The sequence below is a fragment of the Syngnathus typhle genome, linkage group LG1 (assembly GCF_033458585.1).
Source record: "Syngnathus typhle isolate RoL2023-S1 ecotype Sweden linkage group LG1, RoL_Styp_1.0, whole genome shotgun sequence".
Lineage (NCBI taxonomy): Eukaryota > Metazoa > Chordata > Actinopteri > Syngnathiformes > Syngnathidae > Syngnathus > Syngnathus typhle.
This window is the reverse complement of record NC_083738.1, coordinates 6149712-6167281: the sequence shown is the minus strand read 5'-3', so window position 1 is coordinate 6167281 and position 17570 is coordinate 6149712. Positions and strand designations below refer to the sequence as shown.

Here is a 17570-nt window from a genome sequence, read left to right as displayed (position 1 = left end):
TTTGATCGGATAGAGTAATGGGGACAGTTATGGAGATGTTTTTCCTAGGTGAGTGGAAATACATTATTTCAGTTTTTTTTATATTGATCGTCAGATGGTTTACTTTTAGCCAGTCATGTAGGAGCTGGAGATCAGAAGTAAGTTTGGAGTTTATGGTTTCGATGTTCGGATCTGAGATGAAAATAACTGTGTCGTCAGCATATAATATGATTTGAGTTTGTTTGCATATGTTAGGCATGTCATTGATGTACATGATGAATAATAATGGGCCCAGTATGCTGCCCTGGGGGACACCCGTGGGAGATGGTAACGGAGTAGATGTGGCCTGACCAATATTAACAACCTGGATTCTATCCGCGAGGTATGATGAGAGTATAGTTAACGCTGAGGGGGAGAGATGAAAGGAAGCTAGTTTGTTATGGAGTATTTGGTGATTAACTGTGTCAAAGGCTTTACGGAAATCGACAAAGACTGCTCCTGTGATGTGGCCTTTATTAAGAGAAGTGCGTATATATTCTGTGAGTAGTAGCTGTGCAGATAGTGTAGAACGAGCTGATCGGAAGCCAAATTGTGAGTTGTTGAGAAGGTTGTTTGTTTCAAGATGTTCTATAAGTTGTTTTGACAGGGTTTTTTCTAAAAGTTTTGATATAGGTGGGAGGATTGATATGGGACGGTAGTTGGATAGGGTTGTTCGGTCGTCTGATTTAAATATGGGGGTAATTTTTGCTTTTTTCCACGCAGTCGGAAATATGGAATGTCTTATGCAGAGATTGATTAAATGGAGGATTAGGGGTAGGAAGCTACTGGCATGGGTTTTGTAGAAGTCTGTGTTTAGTTCATATATGTCTTTGGCCTTTGAGTTATTGAGTGAGCTGAGAATACTGGATAACTCTGAGAGCGTAATCTCAGAAAAGGTTAGCTTGTCTGATGAGGGAGTTATAGGTGTGGGTGGAAACGGAGGATCAAAGTGTTCTGTTAGTTCTTTAATAGAGGTGATGAAGTAATTATTAAATGCATTTGCAATCTGTTCCTGATCAGTAGTGAGTGTATTTTGTAAAGATATTTGTATGTTGTTATTTGTATTTTCATAAATTTGCCCAGTGATGGATTTTAGTGTCTGCCAGAGGATTTTGGGGTTCGTGGCGGCCTGAGTGATTTGCTTCTGGAAGTAAGTGGTTTTAGCTTTACTTATCTCTAAGGTGCATTTATTTCTAAGATGTGTGAGAGCTGTTTTATTTTCAATAGTTTTTATTGACCTATACAATTTCAGTGCAGTGGTTTTCTGTGCGATTAGATTGAGAATATCTGAGTTTATCCATGGTAATTTATTCTGTCGTAGACTGAGTTTTCTGGTAGTAGTGTATTTTTTCCGTATGGCTTCTATAAGATTCTGGAAATCTGCTGAGATTTGTTCTGGGTCGGTGAGTGCTAGTTGATTGCTCCAATCAATATTCTTTATTTCGGTTTCATACTGTGGTAGCTTAGATCTTGGTATATTTGAAATAGTGCACTGTTGATGATTTTTCCGAGGTTTCGGGTTTTTCCTAACTGTGTATATGAGACAATGGTCTGATACAGCTACGTGGATGACTCCTGATATGCTATATTTTGCGGGTTGATTAGTGAAGATGAGATCAAGAATAGAGCTGCGAGTGTGACATATTCTAGTTGGTTCTTTTATCAGTTGGTGGAGTCCTAATTTTTCTGCCATGCTTTTTAGCGGTTTGGATGATTTGTCTTTGTAGTCTAGGTTCAAGTCGCCAATTATGATATATTCCTTTGTTTTTATATTTTTTATAATGTTGGATAGATTTTTAATATAATCTGTGGGGTTTGAGTTTGGCGGCCTGTAACTGGCAATAACTGTGATTGCATGTTGGTTGGTAAAGCTGATGACCAGTTGCATTGTTTCAGTTTCTGTTGTGATTGGGGTTACTGTGTGTGCATATAGTTTGTATACTAGTAATAGAATACCACCACCAGGTTTATTTGGCCGGTCTCTTCTGTGTAGTTGATAATTGTCTATGGAGATAAACGAGTCTGGTGTGATTGGAGAAAGCCACGATTCTGTAATAATGAGAAGATGTGGTTTGCCTTGTTCAGTGAGTATTTTTATTTCATCAAGCTTTGATGTGATGCTTCTTGCATTGAGATGGCATATTTTAAAACCTTTAATCTTGCTTAATTGGGATATGGTTTGAATTTGTTTTATGTGATACTTATTTTTCCGTTTTGTCATTTGTACGTTATTATGGGTGCTAGATTGGGTGCCGGCATCTATTTGACTGGAATCAGATTGCGTGTTGGGCTGGGAGCGAACTCCAGAGGCATGTAGTTTTGGGCTAGGGTTTAGTGGGATATTTATGAGGTTATTATGATTGGTTAATTGTGCCTGAGATCGATAGCTGGTGGTGGATACTCTAAAGGAAGTGTGGACATGAATTTTTTGCAGTGGAAAGGTAGTGTGTGATAGTGGTGTGGATTTTCCTTTGGTGAAGGTTGGGGGGGTGGAATAAAGGGGCCATGTGTGAGGACTAGCGTGTGGGGAGGCTGAGGGATCTTGGTTAGTCCGAGGTCTGAGGGGAGGTGAACTGTTGTTGTGAGGGAGAGAATGGATCGGACTATCCTCGCGTCACGACTCATGGAGCCAGTCCAGGGATTCCAGAGTGAGCTCCATGGAGAGGGAGAGCAGCCGTGCCCCCGCCTGGTTGAGGTGTAAACCGCACTTCCCCGATCCATGTTGACCAGGGAGACTAGAAGTTGCAGAAACTATTTTATTGCATTCTCTGCATCTAGAGAGAGTATCTTGAATTAAATCTGGATTCCACCTTTCTGCATAGTGGTTTTTTTTTTTTTTGTCGTGGGAAAAACTACCACTATCACGAGAACAGCCTTCCAGTATGTTTTGTGTCTGTAATGGCACTAAATAACGTAAAATGAATATTTTAAATGGTTATAAAGTAAAAACTGTTTGAAACTCTACCACAGGTTTTGGTCAAACATAGTTTTATAGTACACCGAAACCCCATGACCGACTTTTAAACCACTTTATCCCTAAATAGAGTGGACTATGCTTGACGAATGCAGATGATTTTATTCAGTCTGGTTGAGCATGTCAAAATGTTTATCATATTCTAATCGTAAGTCGCACATTCCCCAAGCACAGCGGGGCTTTAACAGATGAAATGTGACTGCTCAATTGTGATAAGGCTGATTATTCTTGGTTAGCACAGTCATTTCCTATTTGAATGTTTCTTAATTACTGTGCACATCCTCCCAGCTAAAACTCAGTTAGCATTGTGTCACTTCTGAAAGTGTTCTTGAGTCTCACCTCCAGAACCCTTCCACTTATGTATCTGCTGCAGCCCTCACATTTCACCCCATACTGGGCATGGTAGTCCGCCTCGCAGTATGGCACTCCATCCCTACAATCGAGAACACAAAAAAACTGTAATTAGTTTCATGTATGAAAAAGGAGTGGAGAGGAATCATCATAGTCAATTTCAATTCCTTCGTGGTTTGCTGTTTTGACATGTTTTCAGATAATTATGAAAGCAGGAATTATCTTGTTGTTTGTATCTTGTTTGAGTTGATTTGTTGCCATTATAAAACCAAGTCACATTCCCAGAGTTGACAAATAATGACATTCCCTGATCTCAACTCCGAGGAGGGCAAGGGGAAAAAAAAAAACCTGAAAAAATTAAAACCTTTCTCACAAAGTATATGCAACGTTATGGATAGCCTTTTAATTGGCATACAAGTGTGTAAATAAAATAATCAATAATCCAACCTCAGTTGAAGATCTCACACATTTAATTTTTTTAGCATCCTTCTGCTCACACTTATGTGACAGGTCGCACTGATACAAAATCAATAATAATCCAACTACAATTGAAGATCTCAAACATTTCAGTTGTTTAGCATCCTTCTGTTTCCACTTACTATGTGACAGGTTGCACTAAAAAGTCAACCACTGTTAAATGCAAGCAAGCGATCAAAAGATACTATACCTTGACTTGACTTGGAAAGCAAACAGTGAATCCATGATTCTGTGGGCTTATTATGAAATGTGTTGCAAAACACAGAAAGTTAAAGAAATAGAAAATCACTTGCCCAGAGTTAATTATTAAATTCTTGGAGACTTTATGACTGTAATGGGTTTCAACTTTGAGACTCACTCCACAGTATATTGGTTTCTGTTGGTCTTTGCATGCTCACTTGCTGATGTACTCTCCGGTGAGGACCATGTTGCACGTTTGACATCTGAAGCAGCTGACGTGCCACTGCTTCTCCAGTGCCAGGAGAGACTGACCTTGCTTGATCTCTGCTCTACATCCAGCACAGTCTGGAGAAAAAGAGCAAGAACAACACAGAGGAGGGATAGACAGGTGGTGGGAATTGAGCAGCAGAACAAAATGAAGAAAATAGGTTATGTGCTGCTAAAATGTATTCGGTGGAAGGGTGTGAAGGGCGAACGTGACGCTATAAAAGGATGATGTCATTAATTTCAATTTGATTTCAATTAATTGTTCAGCCCTGGTGGACACTCAGTGGAGAATTCAGTCTGTGTGTACACCGCAAATAACAGCATGCACGCGATTTGTTTTCCTTGTCCTATGTTGCCTCACGGATTTCAATGTTGAATTTTGGTGTGTGCATACCCCACTTGGGCATCCTTGTATACTTGTCTACCAATCGGCCGAAGCCCACCTTATCTATAGCTGTGCAAATGCGGTATAATGCTGAGCTGAGCTAATGCTGTTTCTTCTTACAATTGTAAAACTGTGATTAAAGTAAGAAGAAAATGAGCCAAAGGTCCTGCATGCTATCTCCACCAGCAATTAACAACTGTATTTCACATTACTAACAGGACTATTTAGATCATGATTTGTGGCTCCCGAGTATCACACTACAGTACTTGGGAAATAATTACTTATTTCCATTAGGTAAAGGACTTGGCTTCCGAGTATCTTCTTAGACATGATCAATCGGCCCTTGGAGAAGTATGCCCACTAACAAAGCGACCGCTTCACTCTGCAAACTGTCAGCCACGAAAAACTGCACTTGACTGTGAAAAACTGCTGCAGCGTCAGTGTATTTGCTAGTAAATACTATATTGAAACTGCCATTCAGTGGTGATGGTGCTGGTTCAACAAAGCCATGACTTTATTTCTCATTGTGAAGTTGTTTTCTACTGGGTCATTATACATTTGCTTCTTGTGATGATGGCAGTTCTTCCAGAACTCATTGTAAGCCATTATGTACAACTGTATCAAACGTGTGTAATACACATTTTAAATGCTTTATCTATGTGTAACATCTTTTGGGAAATGGAACTAAAATAAAATATGTAGGACATACATGTAAGACAGCTACAAATTCAATGTCTCCCCTGATTGTACCACAGTTACGTATATAATAGGGGTGTAACGATTCATCGATACACATCGATTAATCGATATAATGCTCTACGATTTATTGGCATCGATGCTAAACGTAAACATCGATTTATATCGCCGCGTTTGACCTCGGACATTAGCCGCGACTTTATTTTGAAATCCAGTTCATTGTTGCTCGCTTCCTCTTTCCGGGAGCAGTGCGCGCGGCGTTGTTGTGTTGTGAGCAGAGCAGGCACGTGAAAGGGGAGTCGACAACTAGTACGCGGCTCCTGGGCTGGTGCTATGGCTAGTGTCCAAAAAGACGAGGAAATTCGCTCCCCTTTAGGCTTCAAGTCATTTGTTTGGAAGCACTTTGGATTGCAAAGAAAAGATGGCTCAACGGACAAGACACGTGCAGTTTGTAAATCCTGCCATGCGGTGGTCAAATATTCAGGGAGCGCAAATCTCGCCGCACATTTAAAGAAAAAACACGACATCTAAGTTCAGTGTTAAAATGAGCACTTTGTATACTACAATACTCTTGTAATTTCCTAAATAAAGACTTTGCAGTACCTTGTTGATTTTGCGTATGAATTGTTATAAATCAGGATATTGTTCTATATTTTTTATTTAAAAAAAAAAAAATCGATCGTAGAGCACTATATCGCGATATATCGTGAATGAATCGCAGCAGGCTTTAAGATATCGGCAAATATCGTATCGTAGAGCTTTGTATCGATATGATATTGTGATATTGTATCGTGACAAAACCCACGATTTACACCCCTAGTATATAATAAACAAAGATAGTCATACTACCTCCTGTGCCCTCTAAGCATGCATTTGCATTCTTATAAATCATATTCACATCACAGAACTGCACCATCACACACTCTGATAGAGTAATGCACACGCATCTTGGGAGCCATTTGGATTTTGTACTCATGAATGAAGCAAGCCCTAGCTTAGTCCTGCTCCACCATCTTTTGTTACTCCAGTCAGTGAGCATTCGTCAGCGTTTTACGTGCCAAATAAATGATTCCCTTTAAATCACTACTGTTTTGGTTTGTTGTCATAGTTTTAATTTTCCAACATTTTTCCATCAATGAGGTCGACTATGTGTTCCTTCTGAGGACTCCATTATTCTGCTGGGTGACCTCAATGCTCATGTAGAAAATGACAGTGAACCCTAGATAGGGCTGATTGGGAGGAACAGCCCCCCCACCCGATCTGAACCAAAGTGGTGTTCTGATATTGGACATTTGGACAATAATCAACTTTGAAGTTGTGTAGTTGTGAATTTGTGGTCCCATGTTTTGGAATCTCGAGTGAAAAGAAAGGGCAAAGCTGTCAACTCAGAGACTTGACTTAACTTGTTTGACTATGTGTGCCCTGCAATTGGCTGGCAACCAATTCACAGTGTGAAAACCCACGGAGGCACGGGGAGAACACGCAAACTCCACACAGAAAGGCCGGAGCTGTAATCTAACCCCTAACCATTGCTTCACTGTATCACCCTTTCATCTTTTACTCTGAAGTAAATCTTCCCCTTGCCAGGCTTCTTAATTTAAACCTGGAAAATATCTAGTCTTTCTTTGAGACAGCTTATTTAGTAGGAGAAGAGTCTAGTCTAGAAACTAGTCTAGGGTAGTCTAGTCTAATCCATTTTCTGGAAAGCTATTCCAATACATCCTAGATTAAAATGTGAATTAATTTACAACTACCGTTTTTTCCATGTATAATGCGCAAAATTTAACTAATTTATTGTCCTAAAAACTGGGGTGCGCATTATACATGGGTACAAAAAAAAAAAGAAAACATTTTTTTTTTTTTCTTTTTTTTTTTTTAAATCCGGATATGATACGGAGGCCGCTATTACAGATGCGCTTTCTTCTCTGCTGTTCACTTCAAACACGCTCCATACGAACACAATGCTCTCGTATCAGACCCTTGCTCGATCACCTGCTCGTTTGCTGTCACAATGTACCCTGCACAAATCCGAAACATTTCTTCGCCATTGAGTTTGCTAGCGCATGCGCAGTGATACTGACCGGCAGAATAACATCGGGTTGTTCCCAAAGATGATCTTTCTTCTGAAATACCGTTTTTTTTCCATGTATAATGCGCCCCCATGTATAATACGCACCCTAAAAATGGCATGGTGATGCTGGAAAAAAGCCTGTACCCATGTATAATACACACCCAAATTTTGACTCCTACTTAAGTCCGTGAACGTAAAATTATTTCGGAAAAAAGATCAAAAGAAAAAGAAAAATGAATGGAAAAAAACTGTAATTCTACGTTTACGGACTTCAGTAGGAGTCAAAATTTGGGTGCGTATTATACATGGGTACAGGCTTTTTTCCAGCATCAACATGCCGTTTTTAGGGTGCGTATTATACATGGGGGCGCATTGCACATGGAAAAAAACTGTAGTTTTTTTATCCCTTTATAGGAACCTGCACATCAATGTCTTGTGTCGGTAGTGACGAATGATGAGTGTGGTAAAATGCATAATTCTTAGTGGGCACAATGATCTGAAAGAAACTTGATTAGCTAAATGTGCAAAGTGGGGTTACGGACACATCAAATTAGAGTCTGCGCCGGGTAGCTCAAACAGAAGGGAGAAAGCAAGGCAGATGCTGGACTTACGGCTTGGCCCGTGGATTTTGATAGGTTCATTTGGCTTGGCCAGTGAGTGAGAGCATTGCTGGCACACACAGTCCTTTCCACTGAATGTCACTCTGTCTCCGATGGGAAAGGGTTTGCTGTGGAAGTGAAAACAGGCAGAGAATTAGAACCAGTAATAAGGACCTAATTGTGGTTCAAGTGCTGAAAATCTACTTAGAGATAGCAAAATTTGCTGGCAAGAATTCTGTGAGATATCCATCCACTTGAATATACTGTAAGATGAATCAGCTAAAATTTGGGGAAAATCCTGTTTTGTTCTTATATAAGCTACACCAGACTGTTTTCTAATACCTGTATTACTAAAACAAACCCTCTTACAATATCATAAAAATCATGAAAAATCCATAGATAAGCCGCACTGGACTATAAGCTTCAAAGTTTGTGCAAAAAGTAGCAGCCTACAGTGCGGAAATTATGCTATATATAAATTACGGTGTGTGTGTGTGCGTGTAAAACCCTAACCCTATGAACTGTGAGGTGGACTAACCAGTGCTCCACTGTGCCGCTTATATATACAGTATATACGTTTATATACGTATATAAACATATACATACATAACATATACTATATATATATATATATGTATTTAAGATGGTTGTTTGTCTCTGTGTGCCCTGCGATTGGCTGGCAACCAATTCAGGGTGTCCCCCGCCTACTGCCCAATGACTGCTGGGATAGGCTCCAGCACGCCCGTGACCCCCGTGGGGATAAGCGATACAGAAGATGGATAAAATTACTTTTAAAATTACAGAATGATCTTATTTACTACTCCGCTAAGACCTGGAAATGGCATCAAGACCCCGGAGTTACCAGCAGAGGAGCAGCACACATTGTGTCTGCTGTAGACCCTGAGGCAGATTTGCTCCCTCTGCCTTGGTTCAGTAACTATGTAAAACAGTCAGCTCTTGTTTCTGTTAGGTGCAACTGTCCCCAACATATCCTGCCATTAATAGAGCACACTGCTTTTCTCTGCTTACCACAGCTGATTTAAATTACAAATCCCAATTTCTATGAAATTGTTAAATTGTGCAAAATGTAAAAAAAAAACATGATTTTTTTTTTTGCAAATATCCAATCATTTTTAATTTGATTCCTGTAACACATTCCAAAAAAGGTGAGGCAGGGGCATTTATCATTGTGTTATAGCATCTTTCCTTGTTGGAAGACTCAATAGTGGTATGTCCCCCAATGTGCAGAAAAAGTGTGCTGTTGCACACTTTTCAACCGTGCAGATTCTTCCATCGACCTAAGTGCATCACCTTCATGAAATGCACACACACTCTGGATGGAGAGACCTTAAAATGAGGGCGACCCTTGATAAATCTCCTTGTGACTTACGGATCTTTTGTCCTGCACGCTCCAGAGGCTGTACTAAGGTCTAGCGCAGGGGTGTCAAACTCATTTCACAACGTGGGACACATACAGCCTCGGTAGATGTCAAGTGGGCCGGACCATTAAAATAATACCACACTATGCTATAAATAACCAAAATATCATGTCTTTCCTTTTGAGTGTAAAGAAGCACAATGAGGAAAATGTTGAAATTTAATGAACATTCTTTTTACAAAACATTAATAGCGTCACATTAACATAACTTAGAACATTAACAGTAATGCACTTTAAGATTAAACAAGATTTATAAATAAAGGAATTTTTAAACCATTTCCACATATGTGCATATAAAATCTAATCATGGAGTTGCATGAACAGTAGAAATCCACCATACTTTTTTTGTCGTGAAGTTGCTGACTAACATTAAACTGCACACTTTTTCAATCACCACAGTAAAGATTCATCTTCACAGAACTGTATTTTTTCAATGCAAACAGTATCTAAGGCAGCATTTTAAAGGCCTTAGTCCAGTCTGGACTTGTTTTTGTTCCTGATACTTGGCATCTTTTGGCCTGTACAAGTGCATCAATACCAGGTGCCAGACTAGGGTAGAAACAACGTCGTAACAAGCAGCAATTGGCGCATTGCTACCGTCTGCTGTGTTGGGTCTGTCTTCTCTGATCAAAACAATGTTATCTTCTACTCTGATCAAAACAGTGTGCCCCATAGCGGACGATCCATGAATTGCATAATATTAAAAATATTAATTCTATATCTTTTATGCATTTTTTCATTTTTGAATTATCCCGCGGGCCTGATCGAACCTCCTTGCGGGCCGGTTTTGGCCCACGGGCCGTATGTTTGACACCTCTGGTCTAGCGCTTGTTGAAGGTGAAACATCATATTCTACGTTTGGAGTGATTTCACAGCCGCTGAGGGTGGGTGATGACTTTCTTTGACCGACTCGGCTGATTTGTGCGGGGTGGCACGCTTGGCCCAAATACTACGTATGCTTAACCCAATGCCGGCATTTTATCATTAATTGATGAAAAAAGGGTCAGTGGCTGCTGACTATGAGGACCATTTCCACATGCTCATGGGGATTGGAGCTGAAGCACCAATCGCAAACAAGACAGTCATCGTAATAATGGCCCATGTGCTGTCGATTTTTATTTTTTGCATTTTATTGCGTGTGTGCCAAGTGGGAATTGCTTTGATTGTCAACCTGATCAACACTCACTCATCACCATCACCATCTCTTAAGCATTCAGTCATGAGCACGGTTTTCTGAGTGGATTGCTTGTATCGGATGTATTAAAAAGTGAATGAACTAAACACAAGCTACTTAGAAGTAACCTGCAGATGAGCCGCATGTACGTCACTGGCGACAATCAATATAACATCTGGGAGTCAATTTTAGATTAAAATTGTGCAATATTTTCCAAATGGAATTCAATCTAATTCACATTTCTCTGGGAAAATCCACAATTCGGTTTTGGAGGAATCCTCAGATTTCAATGGGTCTCACTTCTTTGGTGGCTGGTACTGTATTCAATTGAAGAGGTTGAAAAGGATTTGAAAAACAATTTACTCTGTTGATATCTACATTTAACACAATGTCACAACTTCACTGAAATTGGGGGTTTTGTATTGACAGCTCTACAATTCAAAGGAATCTTGGTCTTTGTAGTATGGGAAGTGTTTGCGCAGCTTCCTTGAGAAAAACGTCAATGGTGATTTTCTGTCTACTGTGAAAATACCGCAGTTTGTGTATTTTAAGAGTACATTTGTGTGAATAAGTCCCTATGTTTGGTGCACAACTCACACAACAAGATGTAAACAGTCGTGGCGGAACCGGGAGATCCGGCAGAAAAGCACACTTTTGGAGCGAGGGCAAAAGAAACATCTTTACTCCTATGGTGAGTGACATGAATATGATGTCTTTTGGTTATGGTAGAAAGTAACAAGAGGAAATAACGTCCGAATTGCGCCATGATGTCGATGTGCGAGATGTTTAAACGCACAAGTATCTCTGTTTGTTCAGGCATCTAAACAGGTTATTCAGATTTTTTCAGAAGCCCAAAATGCCCTTAACCCGAATATTGACTGCATGTGAACGTAGTCACTCTTTTGAATTGCAAAACAATAGCATTAGGATGCTTTGCATAGAGGCCTCTACCTGTGGTGGAAACTCCCTCGTTAATATTCCATTCAGTGGTAAAAAGATAGTGGAGCTACCTTTAACCAGCTTCCTTGATTATAAATTATACAGTGAGTTTTCCTTGCCATTTGCACAATTTTATTTGTCTCTGCAGCAAAAATGACACTCTATTCACACATATGACTGAAAAGTGCACTTTTTCCTGTGGTGCGTGAAATGGTAGGAAGTAACAAGGGGATTTGTGTGTCAAATTGAGTGCAGTGCAGATATGACATTTGACCTTGGCCTCATCAGTAAGTTGCTTTATCAGCAATGCTTTAACATTTTACGATGTTAAGATGTTTAATGCATGTTTTAACTAGCCCCCAAAGTGAAGCTATTTCTGGTTATACTTGCAGCTTGCCCTTTTGATCATTCCCCATGAAAACCTTAGCACAGAAATCTGCTTTCTGATTTTATTAGAGCTGAGGAAATGATGACAATCACAAAGGCAGGTCATGGTGGAATGACAGAGAAGGGCGTTGTGATGTGGATGATGATAAAGAGAAGAAAGATGATAATCATAATAATGAAGTGCGCGACTAAGGGGGCAGGATTGAGGTTGGGAAGAATAATGCAGGGATGTTAGGGTGGGATAAAATGTCAAAACTATTTGACATTGTCTTTATCGCTTGTCACAATGATACATTTTATTTAAAAATAATTCTGCAGAGGGGCTTTCACATCTGTCTCTGTTACAAAATCTAGGTTCAAATGTCAGTTGGAACATCTTGAATTGAATTTGCATTTTCTCATCATGCCTGTGTGGATTTTTCCAGCTACTCTACACCTGAAAAAACATGCTTGTTAGGTCAATTGAAAACTTTTAAAGCTGTACTGTTCATACAGTAGATATGAAAACGTGTGATTGACATGCATGTGTCTTGCACTTGACCAGTCGAGGCTGTACCCACCCTCACTTGCTGAGTCACCTGAGAGTGACTTCATCTCACCCGTGACTAATGAGGACAAGCACTAAGGAAAATGCACGGAAGGAAATCCAGTAACCATTATTGGGATCTATAAAAAATAGACGTACAAATACTATATAGGCTTTTTCCTGGGTTCATGTAATCTGTTTTACTTTCTTTTTTTTTTTGCTGTAATAGTCTAATTTTCACCATTTCCGTGGTGCAGACAATAAAATCATCAACATAACAATTAGCAGACAAAAAAAATCTGAAAAAATGTAACTACTGCATATTTATTGCTCTATAAAAAGGTGGAGAATATCAAGAAAAGAAGGGGCCAAGAAAAGCACTGCAAGCAATGTAACAAAGAGCAGCTGGCAGGGAAAATGAGATCCGCCCTATGGATTCTTGCTGTCTCTTCCAGTGTGCTCCAAATGTACTGACATGACTGCTCCATTGACGGCCTTTGAACACGGGCTGTGTCCGAATGTACGCACTTTTTCCTAAGTACGTATATAGTGCACCAGTAAGGGGTTACGCCATTTTGGGGTGTCCGAATGCCCGGTAAGCATAAATGTAGGGCACTCAATATTACCCACAATGCACTTGGAAAGGTAGTGACCATAGATGTTCAACTCAAAAGTTGAATATAGACTACAATGCATTGCAAGCCAATCACAGAGCACACAGAAATGAACAACCGTCCACTCTCACACTACGGGCAATTTGGAGTACTCAAAGAGCATACCATCCATGTTATTGGAGTGTGGGAGGTAAACTATGCAGGCACGGGGAGAACATACAAACTCCACACGGGGAGGCCGGACCCAGAATCAAACCCACAACCTCTGCACTGTTAGGCGGACGGGCTAACCAGTGGCATATTATCATATTATTAGGAAACAATGCTTTGAGCAACGACATTATGATATTACTGAACCATAAACAATCTAACATGGCTTTCAAAGAAAACAAAACACCCGCATGAGAGACCTCCAAACCAGCATGCAAATGCTTCACAGCTGCTCTTGGAAGGACCAGACACAATAGCAGAAGCACCAATATTTGAAGTGTCTGGTTTGACCAGTGGGAAAGGGACCTACCACCTAAACAGATGACACCAGCTCCTGGCTGGCAACCTCCAGTGACACAGACATGCTGTAGGTCACATACGGATCCCCGGACTGGCACGCGCCAACACGGGCGGACCTGAGCCACCTCTGGCAGTGGTCAATCTGGCCTCTACGACCACACAGGGGGAACCACAGTCAACACAACACGGGGACCACTCCATAGCAAAGTGAACTGTCGGACACAAATGGGCAAAGCCGAATGCAGGGGCCAGAGTCACCAGATGCAATACACGCACCACCAGCGGCTCATGGCCAACAGGAACAGAAAGTCACATGCACCAAAAATAAAAAAATGTGGTGTGGACGCCACCTGACATGGCAGACACAAGTCATCCATCACAAGCCAAGACAATACTCGACAATCACCAGCTACGGCGAACTTCAAATCAACTCTGCTGCCAAAACCCGGCAGCAGTTTCCATACGAAGGGAGGGGTAATGGCAAAAGGTACGCGGTGCCTTTAGCTAGGAAAGGGCACGCACACACAACCATTACGAGCAAGGAAGAAGGGACAAAATAGAAGCCGGTTTCGCTGGCCCCTTTAGCTATTTTATAATACCATATTACAAAGAAGGAAGAAAACAATGTGGGTTTTTGAGTGGTTGTTGGCAATACAGCTAACTCAATGAAAGGAAAACAACATAATTTTTGTTATAAAGAAATTTGTAATAGAGACAGCATTTTTGATCAGGTGTTTGATCTGTGATGCTGTGACCCCATTCACTTGCAAATCTTAAAACAAATCAAATCCACCATGAATAGGTGTCGCTGGGTGTGCGGTGGACTTTTGTCAATCTGTGGTCGTAACTGTGATGTGTGATGGCGAGTGTGCTCACATGTACCTGCAGACACCACAGACAAAGCACTTGGGGTGGTAAGTCCGTCCCAGAGCGGAGACCACCTCGCCCGTGATGAAAGTGTTGCAACGGTCGCACCGTGTGCCGTACAGTCGCTGGTAGTCTGCTGTGCAGATGTACTCGCCTTTCTTCTGGAAAAAGCCTGACCTCGCCAGATCACAGTTACACACTGTGGAAAGATGAGCGAAAATGTGTTATCATAATGTACAGTGCATTGTAAGGTTTCTCGAAATAGTTTTAAAATTAAAACATTCCAATAGTTATTTCAGATATGTTTAAAAATCCATGGCTAATGCTTCGAATTTTTCACAATATCACAGTGTTCATGTTGTTCAGCAAAAGACCAACGACCATTGAGAGGTCTGGTGTTTTCTCGAAGGGAGTAGAATCGGAGTGTGTGCCACACTTCAAGTATCTCGGTGTGATCTTGGACTCCAATCTAAACTTTAAGAAACAAATCAAAAAATTAACTAACACTATTCAGTTCAACTTATGAAACTTCAAACAAATCCGACCCTATCTAACAACAGAAGCAACAAAAACATATCTGCATTGTATGATCTTCTCGCACATGGAATATTGTTTTACAAACTGGTCTTTTGCAAACGTGACAATCATCAAATCGATTGATTGAACAGGTTTTTAAAAGGGCTATCAAAATACTAGACAAAAAAACCAAGTCTTATCACCACTTTAATATTCTGGAAAAGTATTATCTCCTCAGTTTTGGAAACTACTGAATATATAAGTGTTTAAATGGCCTGGCTCCTCCTCCTCTTATGGAATTCATCCATAAGAAAGACTGCGTACGCAGTACCAGGTCAACATCCAGATGTGATTGTGAAATTGAATATAGAAGAACTAATTTTGGTAAGAGCGTACTCTCCATAAATCCTGTCAATACTGGAATCTACTCCCTGCCTCAATTAGAGAGATCCCTTCTTTTGATGTTTTTAAAAGGCGACTGAAACAGTGGCTACAAAGCTCACAAACTTGTAATCACTTTTAGTAAATAGTCTGCTGGGACGGTTAGAATAGTTTTTTCACAGTGTGAATGTAACCTTTTATACTATGTTTTTATTTTTTTATCTCCCTATAATGTATTACCGTTTTTTTCCATGTATAATGCGCCCCCATGTATAATACGCACCCTAAAAATGGCATGTTGATACTGGAAAAAAGCCTGTACCCATGTATAATACGCACCCAATTATTTTTATTTATTTATTTATTTATTTATTTATTTATTTATTTATTTATTTATTTATTTATTTATTTATTTATTTATTTATTTATTTATTTATTTATTTATTTATTTATTTATTTATTTATTTATTTATTTATTTATTTTCTAAGTCCCAATGATCGTCACACACGCAGGGAGGCAATGGGTCCCATTTTATAGTCTTTGGTATGGTCTTAACTAGGCTGGATGTAATTTATTTTGTTGGCGTTGATTTCTCCGACTGCCCGTAAAGGCACCACCGCGATCAGTGCGGACATGTGAAAAAGGCGTGCCCTGTTCGCGTCGCCCCTCCCTTCCTGTGTCACCTCAATCAATGTAACGTGTTTTGTATTTAAGTCCTGTCTGCCCCTCTCTCACCGTCGGATCATTGCATGTGTTACTGTCATGATGTCTGTTTGGTTTCTGTTCCTGTCTTTGGTAATGTCACCCTGTCTTTTTGTTCCACGATTTTGTCTGTCAGTCCTGTTGTTGGTTTTGTTGTACCATGATTTTCTTAAAAAAAATAAAATAAAATAAAATTGTACCCATGTATAATGCGCACCCCAGATTTTAGGACAATAAATTAGTTAAATTTTGCGCATTATACACGGAAAAAAACGGTAGTCTGTCAATCTGGATGTCTTCTCTGTCAGGCTGAGTTAATGTAATGTCTAATGTCTATTTGTCTGTCTGTCCTGTCTATGTTCTATGTCACGAGGACAACGGATGAAATTTAGCTCCGGCTAATTCCGACTGGTTTTACACTGGGATGTTTGTATACGTATATGTCTATATCTTTCGTGTTCATCAAACTGGTACTGTCCTGTCTAAATGATAAAATAAAATAAAATAAAATAAAATAAAATAAAATAAAATAAAATAAAATAAAATAAAATAAAATAAAATAAAATAAAATAAAATAAAATAAAATAAAATAAAATAAAATAAAATAAATGAACGAAATGAAATGAAATGAAATGAAATGAAATGAAATGAAATGAAATGAAATGAAATGAAATAAAATAGAATAACGTTTTTTTCCTGTATAATACGCAAAATCTAACTAATTTATTGTCCTAAAATCTGGGGTGCGCATTATACATGGCTACAATTTTTTTTTATTATTTTTTTTTAATCCGGATATCATACGGAGGCCGCCATTACATATGCGCTTTCTTCTCTGCTGTTCACTTCAAACACGCTCCATACGAACACAATGCTCTCGTATCAGACGCTTGCTCGATCACCTGCTCGCTTGCTGTCACAATGTACCTTACAGAAATCCGAAACATTTCTTCGCTATTGAGTTTGCTAGCGCATGCGCAGTGATACTGACCGGCAGAATAACATCCGGTTGTTCCCAAAGATGATCTTTTTTCTGAAATAATTTTACGTTTACGGGCTTAAGTAGGAGTCAAAATTTGGGTGCGTATTATACATGGGTACAGGCTTTTTTCCATTCTCAACATGCCATTTTTAGGGTGCGTATTATACATGGGGGCGCATTATACATGGAGAAAAACGGTAAGTCCAGACATACATCCACAATAATTTCTTACAAAGTACCATACACAGGTTTTGTCCATATTACCATCTTAAAATTGTGCACAAATCATTTGGAAATCTGCCTCGTTTGACCATTTTATGGACTTTTTGGGTCATTCATTATACCTGAACAAGATTTTCTTAGATTTTTCTAAAGCTGCTGCAAATCCCATGTACTTTGAAATAAATCGGCTAAGCTCATTCAGACGCTCTTTCTCAACCATTCTCTTAAAGGGCAACACCTCCAAAATTTCATACCATCCATCTATTAGCTGTACCGCTTGTCCCCACGGAGGT

General features: G+C 39.7%; 1 protein-coding gene across 1 annotated transcript in view; it reads right to left on the bottom strand.

Moving 5' to 3' along the window:
• ablim3 (actin binding LIM protein family, member 3) overlaps nt 1-17570 on the bottom strand; it is a 60728-nt gene that overhangs the window by 19236 nt on the left and 23922 nt on the right. Inside the window, exons 4-7 of the mRNA XM_061273713.1 lie at nt 14489-14672; nt 8031-8146; nt 4219-4345; nt 3332-3425 (exon numbers count right to left, since the gene is read on the bottom strand). Coding sequence (XP_061129697.1) covers nt 3332-3425; nt 4219-4345; nt 8031-8146; nt 14489-14672 — 521 coding nt within the window. The remainder of the gene's footprint in view (nt 1-3331; nt 3426-4218; nt 4346-8030; nt 8147-14488; nt 14673-17570) is intronic.